The sequence below is a fragment of the Phocoena sinus genome, chromosome 11 (assembly GCF_008692025.1).
Source record: "Phocoena sinus isolate mPhoSin1 chromosome 11, mPhoSin1.pri, whole genome shotgun sequence".
In the NCBI taxonomy this organism is placed as follows: Eukaryota; Metazoa; Chordata; class Mammalia; order Artiodactyla; family Phocoenidae; genus Phocoena; species Phocoena sinus.
In genome coordinates this window covers 67663799-67684151 of record NC_045773.1, presented here as the reverse complement: position 1 = coordinate 67684151, position 20353 = coordinate 67663799, and the positions used below count along the sequence as shown (strand labels likewise).

General features: G+C 37.1%; 1 protein-coding gene across 1 annotated transcript in view; it reads right to left on the bottom strand.

Moving 5' to 3' along the window:
- Positions 1 to 20353, bottom strand: part of ZFAND3 (zinc finger AN1-type containing 3) — a 320844-nt gene that overhangs the window by 72495 nt on the left and 227996 nt on the right. The window contains exon 3 of the mRNA XM_032647943.1: positions 4680 to 4862. Within this exon, the coding sequence (XP_032503834.1) occupies positions 4680 to 4862 (183 nt within the window). The remainder of the gene's footprint in view (positions 1 to 4679; positions 4863 to 20353) is intronic.

Below are 20353 nucleotides of genomic sequence, written 5' to 3'. Positions count from 1 at the left end.
TGGCAATCACTTTAATTACCTCCTGTTGACTTACAATGCATTTGCCCTGACAGCTTTAAAAAACCTTCCTTACTTTTCTTATCCCTATATCCCCCCCATCCACAAATCAGGCACATATCTCCTCACTCTAGCATAGTTTTCAACCTAGGCGAGATGGCAAAACTCGCCTGAGAAAGCTTTTGCAAATGACATGCTTATTAACCACTATTCCTGCTACTGCCTCCCTTTCACCCTAAAATTCGCACGCACCTGTTAGGGAGAACAAACCAGAAACTCAAGGAGAGACGTATGTATCTGAAAAGGTGACCTCCTTGTGGATAGAGACCTAATCTTATTCATTTCTGTACCCAGCACTTAACCTAGTGCCATTTAGCAAAGACTGCTAAATGAATATACAAACCACTGAAACAGTTTATTAAATAGTTTATTTAGAGAATTAATCACATGATCACCAAATCTAAATTTTTCTTGTCAGCTTACAGTTTCCTGAAGCATTTTCACAATGTTGAGGCAATATACTATAGTGGCTGAAAGCACAGGCTCTGGAGCCGAATCAGTGGGTTAGAGCATGAGCTACACTGGGCAGCAAGAGCTCTGAATTTTGCGTAGAAGTTACTGAACCACTCTATGCTTCAACTTCCTCATTTGTAAAAACAGGGATAATAAAAGCACCTACCTTATAGGGCACTGTGAGAATTAAATGTTAGTATGTGTAAAGGGCTTAGAAGAGGGCTTAGAAGATAGCCAAACACTTCATAAATATGAGTGAATATTTTCATTATTAATTATATTAATTATTTCATTATTAATATTTCATTATTATTAGTAGTATTGAGAATTAAATGTTAGTATGTGTAAAGAGCTTAGAAGATAGCCAAACACTTTATAAATATGAGTGAATATTTTCATTATTATTAATAAAGCCTACACCATACAATGAAATTTGTTCCTTGCCTTTTGTGACCTTGCCCACTATCATTTGCCTCCTCTCTGACTTCTTCAGTTGCCTCCCCTGTTTTGGTTTCCCTCTAGGTTCTATTCTCACTGCTTTTCTTTCTTCTCACCTTCGGCAATCTCACTTAACCCCTAAGGCTTCACTTATCATCTGCATGTGGATGAAGCCAACCTTGACTTCTTTCTCCTGAGCTCCAACTCAAACTGCCCAGTTGAACACTTAAGACATTATCAAACCTCATATTAGCAAATCTCCTCCTCTCTCCAGATCTATGAAAATCCAAGGTTTACAATAATGAGCTCCACAAGAATTAGGAAATGAGATTAGACTCTCAAAGAGTTTCACTTGAAGAGTTAAACACACAATGGTTTAAAGCAGTGATGGCACCAGAAAGAGAGAATGGATCTGAAACTGGTAGAACTACACATCCTTAATCAGATTGAAGGTATTTATGTATATATCGAAAGGAAAAATGCGGCAGTCTACAGAAGCCTAGAGTGGCAAGTTATGGAAACACAGGAAGTGCTGTGTCCTAGGGGCTCCAGAGCTCAGGGTAGGTCTAATCCCAAGCAGAGGAGGGAAAAAGGGCATAACGATGGAATCTCGTACTGAACATAAGACCTTCCCTACTTCCCTATATGTCCTCAGAGCGCACCCGACAATCAGCATGACTCAAACTTTCACTTCATCTAACTCCACTTGTTCTGAGTCCACACTCTGCCATTTGCTATGTAAATCCTTGTTATGGGTCTGCTTCCCATAAAGATCTGACTCCAGAGAAAACGTTTTAGTCATACAGTCATATGGATATAGTGTTTTTATTTTCAATCCCTGTTATAAGGATATTTCATGATGAATTAATCAAGTAACTTTTGGTTACCATGTGCGTTTCCACATACCTTAACTTCACAGAAAAAGTGTTGATCTTACCAACATGAATACTTCTATTCTCTGTGGCAGTTATATTTCACATTGTGAATTAACTAATTAAAAGCATGAGTTCTAAAGTCAAATGCCTGAATTTGAATGCTATTCTGGTTACTAGTTTGCTACCACAGGCAAATTACTTGATCTCTTTGTGCCTGTTTCCTTCTATACAATGGGGAAACTGAGTATTTACACCTCAATGAGTTGTCATGAGAAGTAAAAGAAAAAATATGCAAAACATATAGAACAGTGTCTTGCACATAAAGTGCTCAATTAAAGGTAGCTGTTGTTATCTCAGAGCACTTGGGCTGCTCAAGTTGTTTTGATCCTGGCCTGATCCTGGTGTGTGAATCCAGTCAGATGCCATTCCATAAGATGAGATTCTGATCAGCTCCAACCTTTCCCTTAGACAAGTTCTTAACCAAAGGCCATAGTGAGCTTTAGAAAAATTTTACTCAAAATTGAGTATAAATGGTTGGTGTCTGTTTTTCTGAGACAAGGGGCCAGAGCTTTCATCAACCTCTCAAGAAGTACACAACCCTCAGGCTTCCCTGGTGGCGCAGTGGTTGAGAGTCTGCCTGCCAATGCAGGGGTCACGGGTTCGTGCCCCGGTCCGGGAAGATCCCACATGCCACGAAGTGGCTAGGCCCGTGAGCCATGGCCGCTGAGCCTGCGCGTCCGGAGCCTGTGCTCCGCAACGGGAGAGGACACAACAGTGAGAGGCCCGTGTACCGCAAAAAAAAAAAAAAAAAAAAAAAAAAAAAGTACACAACCCTCAACAGATTTTTAAAAACAAAACAAAACCTACTGCCTTAACATTATCACTACCATTTTCATCTTTTTTTCTCCCCTTACATAATTTCAACACCTTTGCCTAGGCCTCTATTCAATAGGTTACAATAATTTAAAATTTTTCTCTGTGCAATGTTATCTAGTATAATCCTTCCCGTTTTCAATACTGCCATGCTACTTCTGCAAAATAACTGTAGTAATATTACTTCCTTTGCACAAAAACATGACTACTGTCTAACAACCAAATATCTTCGCTGAGCGTTCAAGCCTCTATGGCACGGCCACAATCTACCCGCCCAGCCTTGTCCTCCATAAATGGCCCTAAAGGAGTCACTTGCCATTGCAGAACTCCATGCAGCTTTCCTCCATATTGTGTCTATCTTCAACAGCACCTTTTCCAGTAAACCAACACCCTTCTTCAACAGTCAATGTCTTCAATACGTAAGAAAGACCATTAAAATAGGTGCATACAACCATGTATCAGGGTTTCTCAACCCTGGCATTACTAACATGTCAGGCTGGATAATTCCTTGCTGTGGAGGGCTGTCCGATACAGTGTCAGATGTTTACAGCATTGGGGGGAGGGGGAGGGGCAAACTCACTCCTGGTTGAGAACTACTGATATAAGAAATATATTTAATTTAAGCTGCTAAACAGTAAATTCTTTGAGGACAGGGACTATGGCCTTTTTTACCTTTATATTGTCAACTTTACCTAGTACAGTGGTTTATGATAGGGGTTTAGATAAACATTTGTTCTCTACTAATCTTTCCAAAGTTAGTAGATAGAACATTCTAACCTACCATATTCCAAGGATTTCTAGATATTCATTAAATTTGAAACACCAGATTTCAACCTGTTAAGTAAAGCTTTTAAAAGGTAAAAAGCTGCTATGTCATAACATCACTACAATTTTCAACAAACCCTGCCAGTTACAGTTGTGCCCTAAAGGAAATGGTTACAGCATTATAAAGCTTAAGTGGACAATGGACTTCCATATCACATATATGATAATAGTATCCTGTCACTGAGAACTTACAGAAGAACAAAAGAAACTACTTCCTCCTCCCTTCAAATACCCTATGTTCTATGAAGTATATAGTGTTATCTCGTTAACTGCCTAGAAACACTTGAGGCCCACTTAGTGACAGAGGCAAGGCTTCAATCAAAGGTTCCTAAATCAGGTTAAGTTCCCTAGACCAGTGGTCCTCAATTCTTGCTGCATATTTGAATTCTCTGAAGAATTAAAAAGAACAGATCACTGAGCCTCACTCCAGACCAATTAAATTACAGATTCAGGGAATGGTGCTGAAGATTAAAATTGTTCTAAAAATCCCCAGTGGATTCTAATTTACAGCCAGGGCTGAGAACAACTGCCCTAAACTGGTTCAAAACCTCGTGTACCCTGACAGTTAACATAAAAGGCAACCCTTTAAGAAAAGTTTAAGCAGGCTTCCCTGGTGGCACAGTGGTTAAGAATCTGCTTGCCAATGCAGGGGACACGGGTTCGAGCCCTGGTCCAGGAATATCCCACGTGCCATGGAGCAGCTAAGCCTGTGCACCACAACTACTGAGCCTGCGCTCTAGAGCCCGTGAGCCACAACTACTGAGCCTGAGTGCCACAACTACTGAAGCCCGCACGCCTAGAGCCCGTGCTCCACAACAAGAGAAGCCACCGCAATGAGAAGCCTGCGCACCGCACAACAAAGAGTAGCCCCCGTTCACCACAACTAGAGAAAGCCCGCACACAGCAATGAAGACCCAACGTAGCCAAAAATAATAAATAAATAAAATAAATAAATTTAAAAACACACACAAAACAACCTTAAGCTCAATGGAAGGCTGAAACTTACTCTCTACCTTGCTGACTTGGGGCGTATATGTTAACACTTAATCTTGAATTGAAAGAGCTGCTATCATTTTTTCTGGAAGAGGCATTACCAAGAAACTCATGATATGATTCTTAGGCTGCTTTCTCTACCACTTCACAGGATCTGAGACTTACACTCCTCTTTACTTGGTGAAGTTACATTCAGTTCTGTCGGAAGCGGCTGCTGGCTGGGACTAAGAGTTGGCGTGGTTATCGAGGTATTGCTGTTGTCACTGGTGGTCTCTTCGGAAAACAAATCTGATTGGCTGTTACTTGTACTTGGAGCGGAATCATCGTCTGGTTGTTTCTTTTGAAAATCTGAAGAGAAAGTGTGAGAAAACCAGTTTAAATAAGGAGTTCACAATTGCCTTGGGTATTAGAAAATAATGCAAGTTAGTATAAAAATTAAAACTAATTTGGGTGATAGAAAGAATTGAAGTAAAATACTGGTCCAAAACACAGAAGATTGGTAGAGGGTGAGTTAAAGATTTCCAAGATGAGTGGTAGACATACTGATTTTTTTTTTTTTTTTAAATATTTTTTACTTGTTTATTTATTTTTGTTTGCGGTACGCGGGCCTCTCACTGTTGTGGCCTTTCCCGACACGCAGGCTCAGCGGCCATGGCTCACAGGCCCAGCCGCTCCTCAGCATGTGGTATCCCCCCGGACCAGGGCATGAACCGGTGTCCCCTGCATCGGCAGGCGGACTCTCAACCACTGCGCCACCAGGGAACCAGACATACTGATTTTAATGTAAGACTCTGCAAAGCCAAATACATGTTAAAATTTTAGGGTAGGGGTAATCAAGGATAAAACAAATAAAGAAAAGTTGTTCAAACCAATAAAGGACAGATAAGAAGGAAAAAAACAGCAGAGGAAAAAAGGGTAAATACAAAACACATAATATGTGGTAGAAGTAAGTACAGATATATCAGTAGTGGTAATAAATGTAAACAGACTAAACTTAGCAGTTAAAAGATAGAAAATTCAGGCTGAATAAACAAAGTCCTGTTTTATGTAGTTTCCAAGAGACATACTAAAAACATTAACGTGAGAGAAAACTTTTAAAGTATATAAACAAAATACCAGCAAATACAAATGATTAAAAAGTATAATAGCTATACTACTGTTAGGAAATGTAGACTTTAAGGCAAAAGCATTATTAGAGATAAAGAGGATCATTACATAATAGTGGAAAAAAATTACCAGAAATATAAAACAATTCTTAATCTGTATGCACCTAATAACAAAGCCTCAAAATATGTAAAGCAAAAATGATTGTATCTATGGGAAACTGACAATTAGATAATGAATTATTTTCAAACACATTTGGAATATTTATAAAAACTACCTAAAACCTGGATAAACCGTGACCACACATTAGGTTATAAAGCAAAAGCCTCAACAGATACCAAAGAATTAGTAAGATACAGGCATTATTAATTGACCACAGAGCAATTAAGTTAAAAATTGGTAAAAAAAAAAAAAAAATCCTATATATTTGGAAGTTTCTAAAACACACTCTAAACTCATGGGTCAAATTAGAAAATATGTATAATTAAATGATAATGTAATTACTACTTATCAATATCCATTAAAGATAAAGATGCACATACATTACCTATACCCCAGTCATTTTATTACTAGGTATATACCTGACAGAAATTCAACACACAGGTACAAGGATGTTGATTACATACTGTTTGTAATAGTAAAAAGTCAGACCTAAAGGACCATAAATTATATTATATTCAAATAATGTACACAGTGAAAATAACTATTGCCACACACATCAACATGAATAAATCTCAAAATTATAATGTTGAACAAAAAAGTAAGTCACTAAATAACATAGTAAGACTGTATTGCACAAACCTTAAAAACAGGCAAAACTTCAAATAATATATTGTTTAGGAATATGTATCTATAAACACTAAAAAAATTAACACAATTCGGGAGGGTGGTTACGTCTCAGATTTGGGGGGTGTGAAGTGAGAGCTATGCAGAAATATTCAAAATTATAGACAATGTCCATTGACAGAGAATAGATTAAAGTGATATATTCATTCGTATGATGAAATACTCTATGGCAGTTAAAATAAATGAATAGAGCTGTAAGTACAACAGAAGAATCTCAAAAACAATGTTGAGAGAGAAAAGCAAGCTACAGAAAGATATATATCTAATAATATTTATATAAAAATTTTAAATATGTAAAAATACCATATATTGTTTATTGGTACATAATTCCAATATAAAAACATGTGGAAATGATACACCAAATTTAGGATAATAGTTATCCGGGGGTGGGAGGAACCAGGATCTTCAATTCTATCTGTAATTTTTTTTATTTCTTAAAGCTAGTGGTCAGTGTATGACTGTTTAAATTATTATGTTTAGTCTCTGTATGTTTCATTTAAAAAAATCTTATACTAGTCTATGAAGTACAAATTATACTTCACTGCATCAATTCAGAAAAGGAACAGAAGATCCTGACAACTCCATTTTGCCCTATCTTTTGAACCAAAGAAGCTATTGCTATTATGCTCTACAACCTCATCAGAATCACTATTCTGACATATTCTGAGCATAATAGCCAGCTAGCATTTATGTTGCATTTACCATGTGGCAGGCACTGAACTAAATGTTTTATGTATTTAACTCATTTACTTTAATCCTCTGAACAACCCTAACGAGGGAGTTATAATTACCACCACTTTACTGATGAAGAAACTGAGGCTCAGAAAATTTAGATAATTTGTTCCAAGTTAATAGCTAGTAAGTAGCAGGATCAGGATTTAAATACAGATCCATCTGACACGAAAACTCATGGTCTTCAATCTCAACCACAGGATGTAGAATGGTGTGCATTAAACTGGCCCAAGGAAAAGGCCTCCATGTCAAGCCCCCACCCATTTACAGCACCAACGGTGAATGCAATGGATTTAGCCAAAGAATTGCTAACCTGCTGTGCATGCCCATCAGTGATCTAAAGCCTCTACTGCTTCTGTGTATTTATTTCTCCTAGCCACTTTCTTATTCTTCAGTGTTTTGACATTTCAAAATGGCTTATTATCTCAATGTTATTTGTACAGCACCCTCAGAGAAAAAGGTACTGTATAAGTGGAATAAAAATATTGCAAAAGATGCTTCTTTTTTATATCATATCATCTCATTAGTTCTCCTATGTCAATAATCATTGTGTCCCTCCTATAGCCACCTCTCTACCATTTAACTGGAAATGTTATAAGACCCTAAAAGAACTGAAACTGAGTCATCATTGTACTATTTAACAAAACCCCCGATGCCTCGAGACAGACAAACACACAGAATCATTCACTGAGGCACAATAACCCTTTGCAGTTAAATGACATTGGCGTCTAAAGACAATTACCAGGTCCCACCTACACAATCTCCAGCCCATGTTTGCCATGTTCCTTGCTTGATGTTCAGGTACTTTAAGTTTTCTTTTGTGAATCTGCAGCTGCCATAATGCCTTCTTCTGCACCTTCACTGGACGATGGTGTGAAAAAATCATCAGGCTAAAAGTAAAGATTACAAACCAAACTGGCTGCAAACAAGAGAACTTAAGTAGAAACTTTACACATTCTCCATTTCAATTCAATAAAGAAAGCAGAAATAACAGAATTTTACAACCAGAATTAACTTTAAAGATCTAGCTCAATCCTCTCAGTTTACAGATGAAGAAAGCAAGAGCCAAGAAAGTTAATGCAACCCACCAGAAATTCACAGTTAATTATAAGAGTTTTCTAACTCTTAGGCCAAAATTAGCAGCTTGTAGGATACAGAGAGTTTTAGAGTTGGACCTGGATTCAAATTCTGACTTGGCTATTTACTGGGCATATGGCTAAAAGCAAACTGTTTACTCTTTTGTGGCCCTGTCTGTAAAACGAAGGGAGGGAGTTATTTCTACCTCTCAGGATAGTGTGGATTAAACAAGATAATGTAAAGTATCTGTGCATGGGTACTCAAAAAATGATAGTCATTAAACAGAAAAGGTATTTTCCTGGTTTAAAGAAAGAACTATCTCTTCCTTTTAGCCCTGCTGTTTGCATTATAGTTCTTACTCTCTTGTTCCTTTCTTTCTGAATCATTCAGCATCCAACTTCTGACTACTGACCAAAAGAAACAGAAGAAAAAAAATCCCAGGAGTCTACTCCAAGGACAAAGGGAAGCAGATTTATGTCCCATGTAAAAAAGTAAACAATAAAACAGGCAGAGACTGCCTCTCGTTAACTCTACTCTGGAAAGCAGTGCAGGAAAGGAACAGAAATAGTCACTCCATTTGATCCAGACACAGAAAAGACTTGTTCACTTGTTGTTTTACAGTTCTCATATAAATGGGAAAACTAGAGCTCTCCAAGCTTATCCATCTCTTTAAGAAAAAAAATTAGGAAAAATTATCTATTTTTGTAAATTGTTAAGAGTTTATGGTATACACAAAGGTATAAACTTGGTCTTGAATAGAGTTTTTCCAAAATAATCTGCTATTTGTAAAACCTAAGTAAAAACCTTTGAACTTTAAAGGGACTGCTGTTGAAAAGTGAACAGAAGCCAAGATCTTGGCAGCTTACCTTATTATCAACTAAGAGAAAAAATAATTTCTCGACGAAGGTACTCCTGAAACCTGCGGTATCCAGAAATGAGATGGTTCCACAAGCTAGAAAAACTGACCTAATGGTACCAGCTGAGCCAAAATGGCCAGTGAAGAAGTCCCTGGGGCTGGTTACAAACATACTCACTAGACATATTTTTTTCTCACAGGTCAATCTTCTTACTACAAAGTATACCTCAAAAGACTGGGAGCACCAAGAACGTGCACGGCCCCTGCTCTGCCGACAAGCTCATTCACCTGGGCAGCCTCACTGGGACTGTAACTTATCTAGTCATTACTCAAAACTCATATATATATGTGTGTGTGTGTATGTGTGTGTATCTATGTGTGTGTATATACATATCTCAATAGCTGATCTCTCAGATGTATTACACAGACTTGGCAAGATGCGTAAATCACTTAAACTCCCACCCAGCTTCCAGATTATGGCCATACTATGTCTTTTTGATGATTTCTTCAAGGCAAAGAATACCCAAAAGTGATTTGGAAAGGACTTCACTAAACTTTCTTTCTTTGAAAATTATTTTTAAAAAACCCTCCTTGGTAACCTACTTTTTGCTCTTAGCAATACATCATGACTATTTTTTACAGATCTCTGTGGTCACTACACAGAATGTCCACTTATAATATAGAAATTAAACTAATTCACTTTTGTTATACATTTGCAATTACCAATTTTTCACTATTATAAGCAGATTTCATCAAATTTCCTCAGGTTATGTTGCTAGAAGTAGATCAACTAGGTAGAAGAGGATGCACATTTTTAAAGCATTTGGCACATACTGTCAAATCCTCCTGGTGCAGCACCCTGAGATTTCCCACAGCACAAGCCTTACTATGGCATGTAAGAATCATCTGTTCACTTCTCCATCTCCCACATTATACAGGCCTGGGACAAAAACAGTGCTCCTCAAATGTTAACTAAATGAGTAAGTGGCCAAATGTTTTTTAGTAGAAAGCCCATCACTGGATTACATTTAAAATTATTTTATCAATTGTTATTTTAAACCCTTCAAACACTATTCTGTGTGCCTCTAAGGGCAGTCCTAGCATCATCTGGTTTAGCATTTCTAAAAGACGAAGTGCTGTGAATTCCTATTTTCATAATCAATAGGAGAGATGAGAAATTCAACTGCATTCGTTCTAACTCACTCATTAAATCTGTTTGGCCACTAATAAGGCTTCTATATCATTATTACAGACACTAAAGCTGGGTATAAAGAAAATTAAACTGGAGGTGAAAGAGGAACTAAGAATGAAGTGCCTGCTATGAGACAAGGCACTATGTCAGAGGCCTTACGTTCATTTTCTCATTTAATCCTCAAAATAAACTGGGTGGTAGATGTCATCCCCATATTTCAGCAGAGGACAGGGGGCATGGCAAGTTTGGGCAACCTGCCCCCTCCTAACAAATGCCAGAGCTAGGGTGTGAGGCCCAAATTCGTGTAATTCTAGTATTCTACTTCCCACTACAGCATGCATCACTGAAGCAACCACAGCCCAGCTTGCAGGGGTGACTTTTCCAGTTCCCACATTTCCATTCCCAGGCTCAAACCCCATCTGACTCTATATCACAGATTACAACTCCACATTCCCACTGGAAGCTTTAATTTGGTATTTCACACCATAAAATGCTTCACGTTTCCCGTAGCCAATTAAAGTAAAATGGAAATGTGGACAATAAAAATTTAATTCTGATATCTCAAAAGTTTGGTTCATGCAAGGCATAGTATAAAAGCCTTCTTTAACAAAACAGGGCCCTTTCTCTTTTCTTCATCTCTTCTCCGAATTTATCGCCATAACAGACTACAGCTTCCATTCATAAGCACATTTCTATGTTTTCAAAGCTTCACATTCCCACCTCAACCACAAATCTTAGATATCTTATTTTAAAAAGCTACAAAGCTGTTAGCAGTAGCCAACCAATTCATAAGCCAGGGTTCTAGCCTCCTAATTAAAATCTTAGTAAAATTCTAGTATTTGAATGTTAATCTGGGTTAACAGCCTCAGAAAAAGACAAACTGGTTTAAATAAGAATTAGCAAGAACCAAAGGACGAACTAATTACTATTATTAAAGCCTTAAAATGCACTCGCTCACCTTGGATCCTAGCTTATGGGGAAAACTGTGATCTGCTCAATGTGGCTGTGTTCATTTAAACTTTCTTTCATGAGTAATCTCTTCTAACTTCTTTAAAAAACAAAACCAAAACCCTTTACCCTACCAAATTCTCTCTCATGATGATTCCTTCCCTTTAAAATTCAGACTCGTGGGCTTCCCTGGTGGCGCAGTGGTTGGGAGTCCGCCTGCCGATGCGGGGGACGTGGGTTCGTGTCCCGGTCTGGGAGGATCCCACGTGACGCGGAGCGGCTGGGCCCGTGAGCCATGGCCGCTGGGCCTGCGCGTCCGGAGCCTGTGCTCCGCAGCAGGAAAGGCCGCAGCAGTGAGAGGCCCGCATACCGCAAAAAGAAAAAGAAAAAAAAAAAAAAAATTCAGACTCTTCATCGACTGATTGATACTGTTTTGATACTGACTGACACTTTCAAACAAGTTTTAAAAACACACACACACACACACATATGTATATGTATATATACACACACCCACATACCATATATATATCCTGTTGAGGATAAATGACTCCTGTCCTGTGTTCCCTATCTATGCCCACAAATTTGTCTACTTTGAGGTATAACCTCAGAAATTAAAAGGGACCTTGTCTTCTGTCCTTTTCTGGGGATGGTGCCAACATTCTCTTAGAGACTGAAGTCAGAAGCCTGGGAATCATTTCAGACTCCACATTCTCCCTCTCTTAATTCTACATCTCAAAAATCACCAAGTCTAGTCTTTACCATTCCTAAATATCTCTGGAATCCATCCACTTCTCTATTTCCGCTCTAATCTAAGTCATCATCATCTGTCACATTCCTTCAATAGCATGCTAACTGATTTCTTTGTATCCTATCCTTTCTTGGCCCACATTCTAACTCATTCTACACAAAGCAATCAGAGTGATGTAAAAAACAAATTTTGACACAGTCATTTTCCTCCCTAAACCCTGAATGAGCTTCCATTACCTTAATAATCATATCCAAATTCCTAAACATGGCTTACAAGTTAGAAGTCTCTCCATGAACTGGCTTCTGGCTATCTCTTCAGTCCCATTTTAAGCCACTGGTCCTCCTCTCCCTCCTCCTGCTTCAGCCATACTGGAGTGCTTTTGGTTTTTTCTGAACACTACTCTTTTTCTCATCTTGGAGTACTTTGATCAGGCATGTGGGAGACGCTTTTTCTCTATCTTGCTACTCACCTTGGTAACTCCTACTCATTCTGAACCTTAACTTAAGCACTCTTTCCTCAGGGAAGCTCTTAAGATTAACCATAGAAGACACTTAATAAATATTTCTGGGTGAATGAATGAATGTCTTATTAACTGTACATCCCAGTCCCTAGCAAAATGCCTGCCACACAATATACAATATAGATTTGTTGAATTTAACTTATTTGATACTGGTGAACATACCAAGTTTAAAAACATTTGTTCTCTCAGACATTAATAAGACTTCAAATTGCTATGAAATGTATTTCTAGGAAACAAGAATGCAACTACATACAGTAGAAATATTAAGCACCCCCGTCAATAAGCAGATGTTTGAATTTTACAAACTATCCCTGCACATATAAACTTTTTCTTCCTTACTACACACCACAGGTAACTGGTTCTGATAGAACTCAAAAGGTCTCTCAAGTCCTGTTTGCTTAGATTCAAACCACAAAGCTGCAAGTTTTTATTTCAGAATACTAGAAATAACACTAGACTGGCTCCCAAAAGCATGTCTTCAAATGCTTCCTGCGAAAGTAGGCAGTAGAGAATATATGAAGGTGACAAAGCTTATAAGCAAGACTCTTATGAGTAATTAGGCTTATTTTATAATCTGGTTTATCACTGAAATTATACAGTCCCTAAATTCTTCACACCTATAGCGCCTACTGCTCAGAATTGTCAACTAGCAAAAAAAAAAAGTTATTTGGAAGAAGGCTTGTTTCTTATACAGCATTTATTGCACAGACCATACAGTTTTCCCAGCAATAGTGTCTCATATTCATTTACAGGGCATAAATTAACATGTTAACATTATAGCAAATACCTAACAATCCATTAGTACTACAATAACATAGTGCACAAGAGACACATTTACCTCATTTTGGTCTAACCTCAAAAACGTGTCAATTTTCTAAAAAACTGAAAACACAAGGAGAAGTTTTCTGAATATTGTGACATTAACCTAGTTTCAACGAAATGAGAATTTGATGGTGTGTGTGCATATACATACATCCTACACATACAGCTCAACCATCAAAATAAACAATAGAGTAGGCATATTGTGTAAATATTAGACAAAGCTGACAAAATAAAATAGGCAAATAGAACCAAAAAACGAAACAAAAACCTCTGACCTATCTGTTTACAGCTGATCCTTGGTACCGTTTAAAGACCTCCCTCAAACCAACAGTCCTTACTGTCATTCATGAATCATCGGATGGCACAGGTGTGGCATGAACATAACTGCTGGAGAAGCTGGAGCCCGGAAGATTTTTTTCACTTCAGAACGAAGGTTACAAATGGCCCAGAAAGACTTCAGTGACAACAGAACAGAAAATTAGAAAAGCTTTGGGAATACACTAGAAAAAGAAAATCCTCCTTTTTTAGATCCTTGATTGTTTTTATAATTGTATGCACAGTCTTCATGCTACCAGCCCTTCATTTTACCATGTAGAAGTGACAGGAGAAAAGGCAAAACAAAGACAAAACTCCCTCTCACTGGCCCTCCCTTTTGGGGAAGTGGAAGGAGAGCAGTGTTTGTGCTCCTGCCCACTGATACCCTTGTAATTTGGTCCTCTTTGTCTTTGCTCCCCTCCATGGGTGACAGGCAGCTCTTGCCTTTAATGATATTTCATTTCAACTTAGTTCTCAGTCTCACCATCTCACATCAGGGTCACAGACCACCAAGCTTCATCCTCCTACAGTTAAGCCCTATTGGCAAGCTGAGCACTTCACGTTTCAGGAAATTCAACTCAGGATGGTGGTGGTGTTAACTTTTGAGACACACTTTCCCTTAAGATAAAACTTGCAAATGTTCAGCACAAATAATTATTTTTCAAACAGTGCCATTTTAAGAATGGCCAACCTCTTTCTCAAAAAGTTAATAGACCACACATTGGTTTAAACTGCTAAGAGAAATTTTTTTGAAGGATGAAGTGATAGGTTTGCTAACATCTTATTACATCTATTAAAGCATATCAGGGGATGTTCAGCAAAGACCATGATTTTCACAACATCCAAAGATCAGGGCTAACTGACTAATGTTTATCCGATGAACTCAAGGTAGCAAAAGAATATACAATGCCTGTATGATTCACAATGCCCAAAAAGGCATTTGTCTAATAATAGAAAGAGTACATGTTCTCTCTGAAGAACACGATGGATGGTTATTAAAAAGCTGTAGCATAAAGTAAGGGAAAACTTGTCCTTCACGTAATGGTTACCAGGTAAAGACCTAAGAGATTTTTTCACTCATGAGGAAAGCTCGTGCAGTTACCTACAGATCCTCTGTCATAGTGTGGTGTTTAGGAATGCAGAATCAGACCGAGTTCACACCCTGGCTCAACCTCTTAACTGTTGTGTGACCTTGGGCGAGTTATTCAACTTCTCTTCCTTCAGTTTTCTCCTTCTCTAAAATGGGAATAACAATCACATCTACTTCATAAGGTTATTATGTGGATTATATTAGATAATTACACGTGAAAAGTTTCAGAACAATGCCTGGCTAGTATGTCTCAAATGGACTTTTTATTACACTTCTGCCTTCTTGCACACAATTTAAATATTTGCTAGTTTGAGACTGTGACAATGAAAAATAATTTCTCTGGAGCCAATGAATGAACAGAAGGGAATTATATCTAACTCGTCTTCATAACAATGCACACTAGGTAAGCCAATCTGGGCTTATAAACTCAAAAGTTTACAGGGACCAGGTAGATATTATAAATGTACAAAGTCAGCTGGCTTAAAGTAGCAGGAAGTGATGGTTACTGTGGCTAACTGGCAAGTGTAAGCCTCGCCTAAAGGTATCTGATTCCAAACTTAAAAACAAAATTAAAAACCTCCAAATACAACATATCTGTGCCCTGGCAAGCCTGCAGTTTATAAGATGCCTCATTTAAATAGAGACAAAGTAATTATTATATAAAAGTTTTGTACACTGTATTATCAATTCCACATATTGGTAAGGAAATGATTCATCAGATATATGTGCTTAGAGCAAATAGGAAAGTATAGAGATACAACACAAAGAGAATAAGACAGACCTATGTTTGAATCCTGGCTAAGCTAATCAGAAGCTGTGTGACCTTAAGAAAGTTACTTACCCAATTTATGATTGTTTCCTCATCTGCAAAAATGTTGAAGACCTATCCTCTAGGATTGTTGTGAGAATGGGAGATAATGTGGGTGTCCCCCACATTACAGAGGTGTTGCATAAATTTCTGAATGAATAACAAGTGAGTGTCAAAACCCTCATGTAGGTCTAGAACAGAGATTCTTAACCTAGGGTTCTTATATCAGCTTAGGCTAATGTATGCTGCAATTACAAATGACCCTAAAACCTAGGTGCTTACCACAACAACAGTTTGTTGTTTTTGCCCACATGTGTCTTCATTCCAGGAATCCAGAATGAAAGAGTGGCCCTAACTGGGACATGACTGGTCTTGTGGCAGAGAGAATAGAGCGTGTGTAACCATACCATGGCTGTTAAAGTTTCCATTCATTAGTGACAATATGAATTTTTTTGTTCACCTTTAATTTGTTAAAAGATGTCTCATGGTCAAGTCTGATGATGAAGACAGGGAAGTATAATCCTCCCACTGGAAGGGTGACAAACACCTGGGAACCATAATACAACCTAGGGTTTCATAACATGTGTGCACAGAAATTTTGCATATAATTCTGGATTAATCTTATGAAATTATATGCAATACTGTATATACATACAGGCCCATTTTTCCCCCTCAGAAAATAGAACACAGATATTATATTCTGAAAGGTATCACAGACTAAAAGGGCCTAAAAGAAATCAGATTAAGTTTGAAAGAAGTCAAGTCTCAAAAATATGGCATTACTAGTATTTTATAACACTAGAGCAATACAACAGACCTAACTCTGGTTTTCTGAGTTGCTGATAACTGCGACAGTGTGGGCTGGGGAAATAGTCTGAATTTTCTAACAGGCTCCATCAAATTCGATTATTGTCTTATGAAAATCTGAGTATATGAATTGCAGTAAAACTACAGTAGGCTGATAACCGGTTTACTGAAAATAAAGTCTTCTCTGAGAAAACTGTGATTTCCTGACAACTGAAAACCTTGTGCTTTATAAAATACAAGGCAGTCTGACCCTAATTCAAAATTTAATTTGTTTTAAATTAACAAGGCCATGCTATGTTTATTTTATTTATTTCTCTTTAATGATTATAACCCAGTCTTGTTCCTGATTCTCAAATGGATGAAGGCTACTAAGTAATGTGCTGAAATATTTATAGCCCCCTACCAAATGGGAAAAATAAGCTATTAGAAAATTCTTCTTAGGAACCAACTGCCTTATACTAACCAAATAATCCAATCTGATTTTGTCTAAATTTCATTTAAGCAGGTGAAATCTGATATAACTCATTTTTAAAATTTTTTTTCCATTTGGGAATATGCTTTTATTTCACTTGCAACTGTTGGTAAATGCATTTTGAATGGGATGAAGAAGAGGAAGTTATCCATTTAAAAATTATCTTTCAAATATTTAATGGCATGTGCTATAGGCAAATTCTTCCTTTTAAGGTCATAATAGTACTAAACAAATTAAGTGTTGATGTTCTGTGTAGATACAACTCTAATTGTCCCTTACTCTCTAGGTAGCCCAACAAGAGGCCATGTAATTCAAATCCTTTATAAACTTCTAATTTACGCAATTAAATTTGGGCTTAGATGTTACGTTAGTTTGAGAGAATCTGCTTCCTATATTAACTCTGACCAGTAAGAAGAAGGAAAATGAGATACACTTCATGGGACTTTCCTGGAGGTCCAGTGGTTAAAACTCCATGCCTGCAGGGGGCGCATGTTCAATCCCTGGTCGGGAACTAAGATCCCACATGCCACGTGGCATGGCCAAAAAAAATTTTAATTTAAGAAAAAGAAAAAAGAGGTACACTTCAATTGTCACCACCAATACTTAGCCTTTATAGATAATGCCCTTGGCTTCTAATAGGAATGCTATTAAGAAATAGCCACATAAAACACACCACTTTTTTTTTTAGTTGAAGTATAGTTGATTTACAACATTGTGTTAGTTTTAGGTGTACAAGCTAGTGAGTCAGTATTTTTGCAGATAATATTCCATTATAGGTCATTACAAGAAAATGGGTATAATTCCCTATGTTATACAGTATACCCTTGTTGCTTATCTATTTTATATAATAGTAGTTTGTATTTGTTAATCCTATATCCCTGATGTGGTTCTTCCCCACTTCCTCTCCCCTTTGGTAACCACAAGTTTGTCTTCTATATCTGTGAGTCTGAAACACACTACTTTTTGAAGGGCTGTTACTGAGAACATGGTTCACTACTCTTCTCGCTGTCTACCTTAGAGCTCACAGGATGTTGACCTTTGAACTGTTTGCATTTCCATTTTTGCTTTGACTCCTAGGAAGCTCAGATCTCAATCTGTACTCTGTCTTGAATGCTTATACAGAGGTTTATGGCATGAATTTCTGTGTTGACATTCTTCGTCTTCATCTTACTAATCAATCTAAATTTTCCCTTTGTCTTGATTTCTTCTTTTAAAAAGAAAAAGCATATTGTACTCTATGTTATTTTTTACTAAACTACCATTTTTTGGAAAGTAATGATAATTAAATAAAAATAAATACCATAATCTCATTTTTATGTGGGATTTCATAAAGGTAAACATCTGTAAATAATACATATTTATGCCTGTATCTATACTGAAGTGAAGGCTACTAATAAAACCAAAAAGGTAAGAAAATTACTAGAAAATGTATATCAAGTTAGGAATAAAATTCTACGTGGACTGCATTATATTTTCTGTGTGAGGAGCCCATAGTTATGGTTGTTTTTTTGTTTTTGTTTTTTTCATTTTACCTTTCAGGGCAAAGAAGGCATGCAGAAGAAATATCAACTAAATAGAACTGAACAGGTTTTAAGGCAAGACATGCCAAGTCTAAGTAACAGATCTAAAAATGTGAGGAGCTGAAAAGTAATGGACAAATGAAAATAAACAGAGGATGCTTAGGAGGCTAGGTATAACATTGCCAAAGCAGTACAACAATTTCCCTTGCAGTTTACACCTCAGTTGTCTCAGCACAAATCATACAAACCTAAAAAAGATCTGCTTCATCACTTTTGCATCTTCACATGTACTTTATCAAAAAACATCTCCCCAGTACAACCAGCCCCAAAGCTCCCATTTCATGAAAGTGATTTACCATTTCACTTGACTCTATATGTGAATAACGCTGTAGTGCAAACTCAAGGGAAAAGGCTAGCATGTCAAGAAAGGCTACAGCACATTCACAATTTCTCTCTTAATACTGTGTTTATCCATTTGATCGATGTTAAATTCCATTCATCTTTTTTCCTAAAAACTATAAAACTGAGAGTGACAAGGAAAATTACATTCTCTTCAGCCAAGTTCTTGCTGAGACATTTGAGAGGCTGGCATTCCAAGTCAAGAGTGAATAGTGGCTCTAGCAAGCAGGAGCTCAAATTCTCCAAGAAAGCTAAAGGATGAGCTTTTGTTTCAATTTTACTCATTTCAGATAGAGAAAAAACTATAGTTACAAACTTATTTGCATAGATAACAATGTTTCCCCCCACAAATCATTTAAAAAGTAAGGGCACTGACTAGGCCTTACTGTCAACCAAATTAAAATCCAGCAATACTTTTTAAAAAAAAAAATCAATCTTTCCATTAACCATTTCGTCATAGTCAGAAATAAATGCACCAAAGGTAGTAATTAGTATATTGCGATGGATGGATGGATGGATGGATGGATGGATGGATGGATGGGAGGATGGGAAGGAGCAAGGGAGGGAGGAAGGGAGGAAAGAGTGCAGAGGATTAATGGGAGAAAAATAGCAAAACTGACTTACACTAGGAGTAATTATAATTGTAGGGACAGATTAAAGACTATGGACTAGGTTTTTATTGGACTTTTTTATTGGTTTTTGTTTAATTGGCTATAAGTAACGACATAAGAGAAGTGATTCTTTGTGACTACTCCAGTGACAGACCTTGTCACAGAATCTACATTCTTCGCCTTGTCATTTTAAAATAATTTCAAAGAATATACTCACGTAATTTTGGAACTGAAAAGCTTTTATAAATAATCTAGTACAAGGTTTCTGAGCTAAAAACAATTTCAAAGGTACCACCAGCATTTTAAAGAAACAGAAAAGAAAATATGAGAATGCCCTGCAGATAGTAAGGTTAAATTTTGTTTTATAAAACTTTGTTATACATATGTATTAAGCCCATACATATGTGTATACTGATTCACAATGCAAAATGTATTTCTTATTGTAGGACATAATAAAAAAGTTAAATACCAATGATCGAATACATCTTCATTCTACAGATGAGGAAACTGAGGCACAGAGAAGGAAAGAAGTAGACTTGTTCCGGACATCTTAGTCACTGAAGTAGGAGCTCAAATGAGAAACACAAAAATGTCTGATCCTACAAGGCAAATGCACCCCACTATGAATGCTAATCCATAACTTACCCAAGTAGGTTTTATATACTGCTAATCATCTATACTTTAAAATACCCCTTAAAAGTCTGGTATGGCATTCAGACAGTTGTGAACTATTAGTCCTGAATAGCACTAAAAGAAAGGTAAACCCTTCTTGATCTGTCTACTTCTCTTGCAGATGTTTCTTCTAGCTGAAAGCCAGTAATGACAGAAATATCCTTATGTTTTTTAAAAAGCAGTTCAAGAAATATATATCAAAAGTTTAAATGAGCATACTTTTCCCCCCTCAAACCAGCCATAGGGGTGAAATGTGCATATTTTACAATCCAGCATTTTCACTTTAAGAAAATTGTT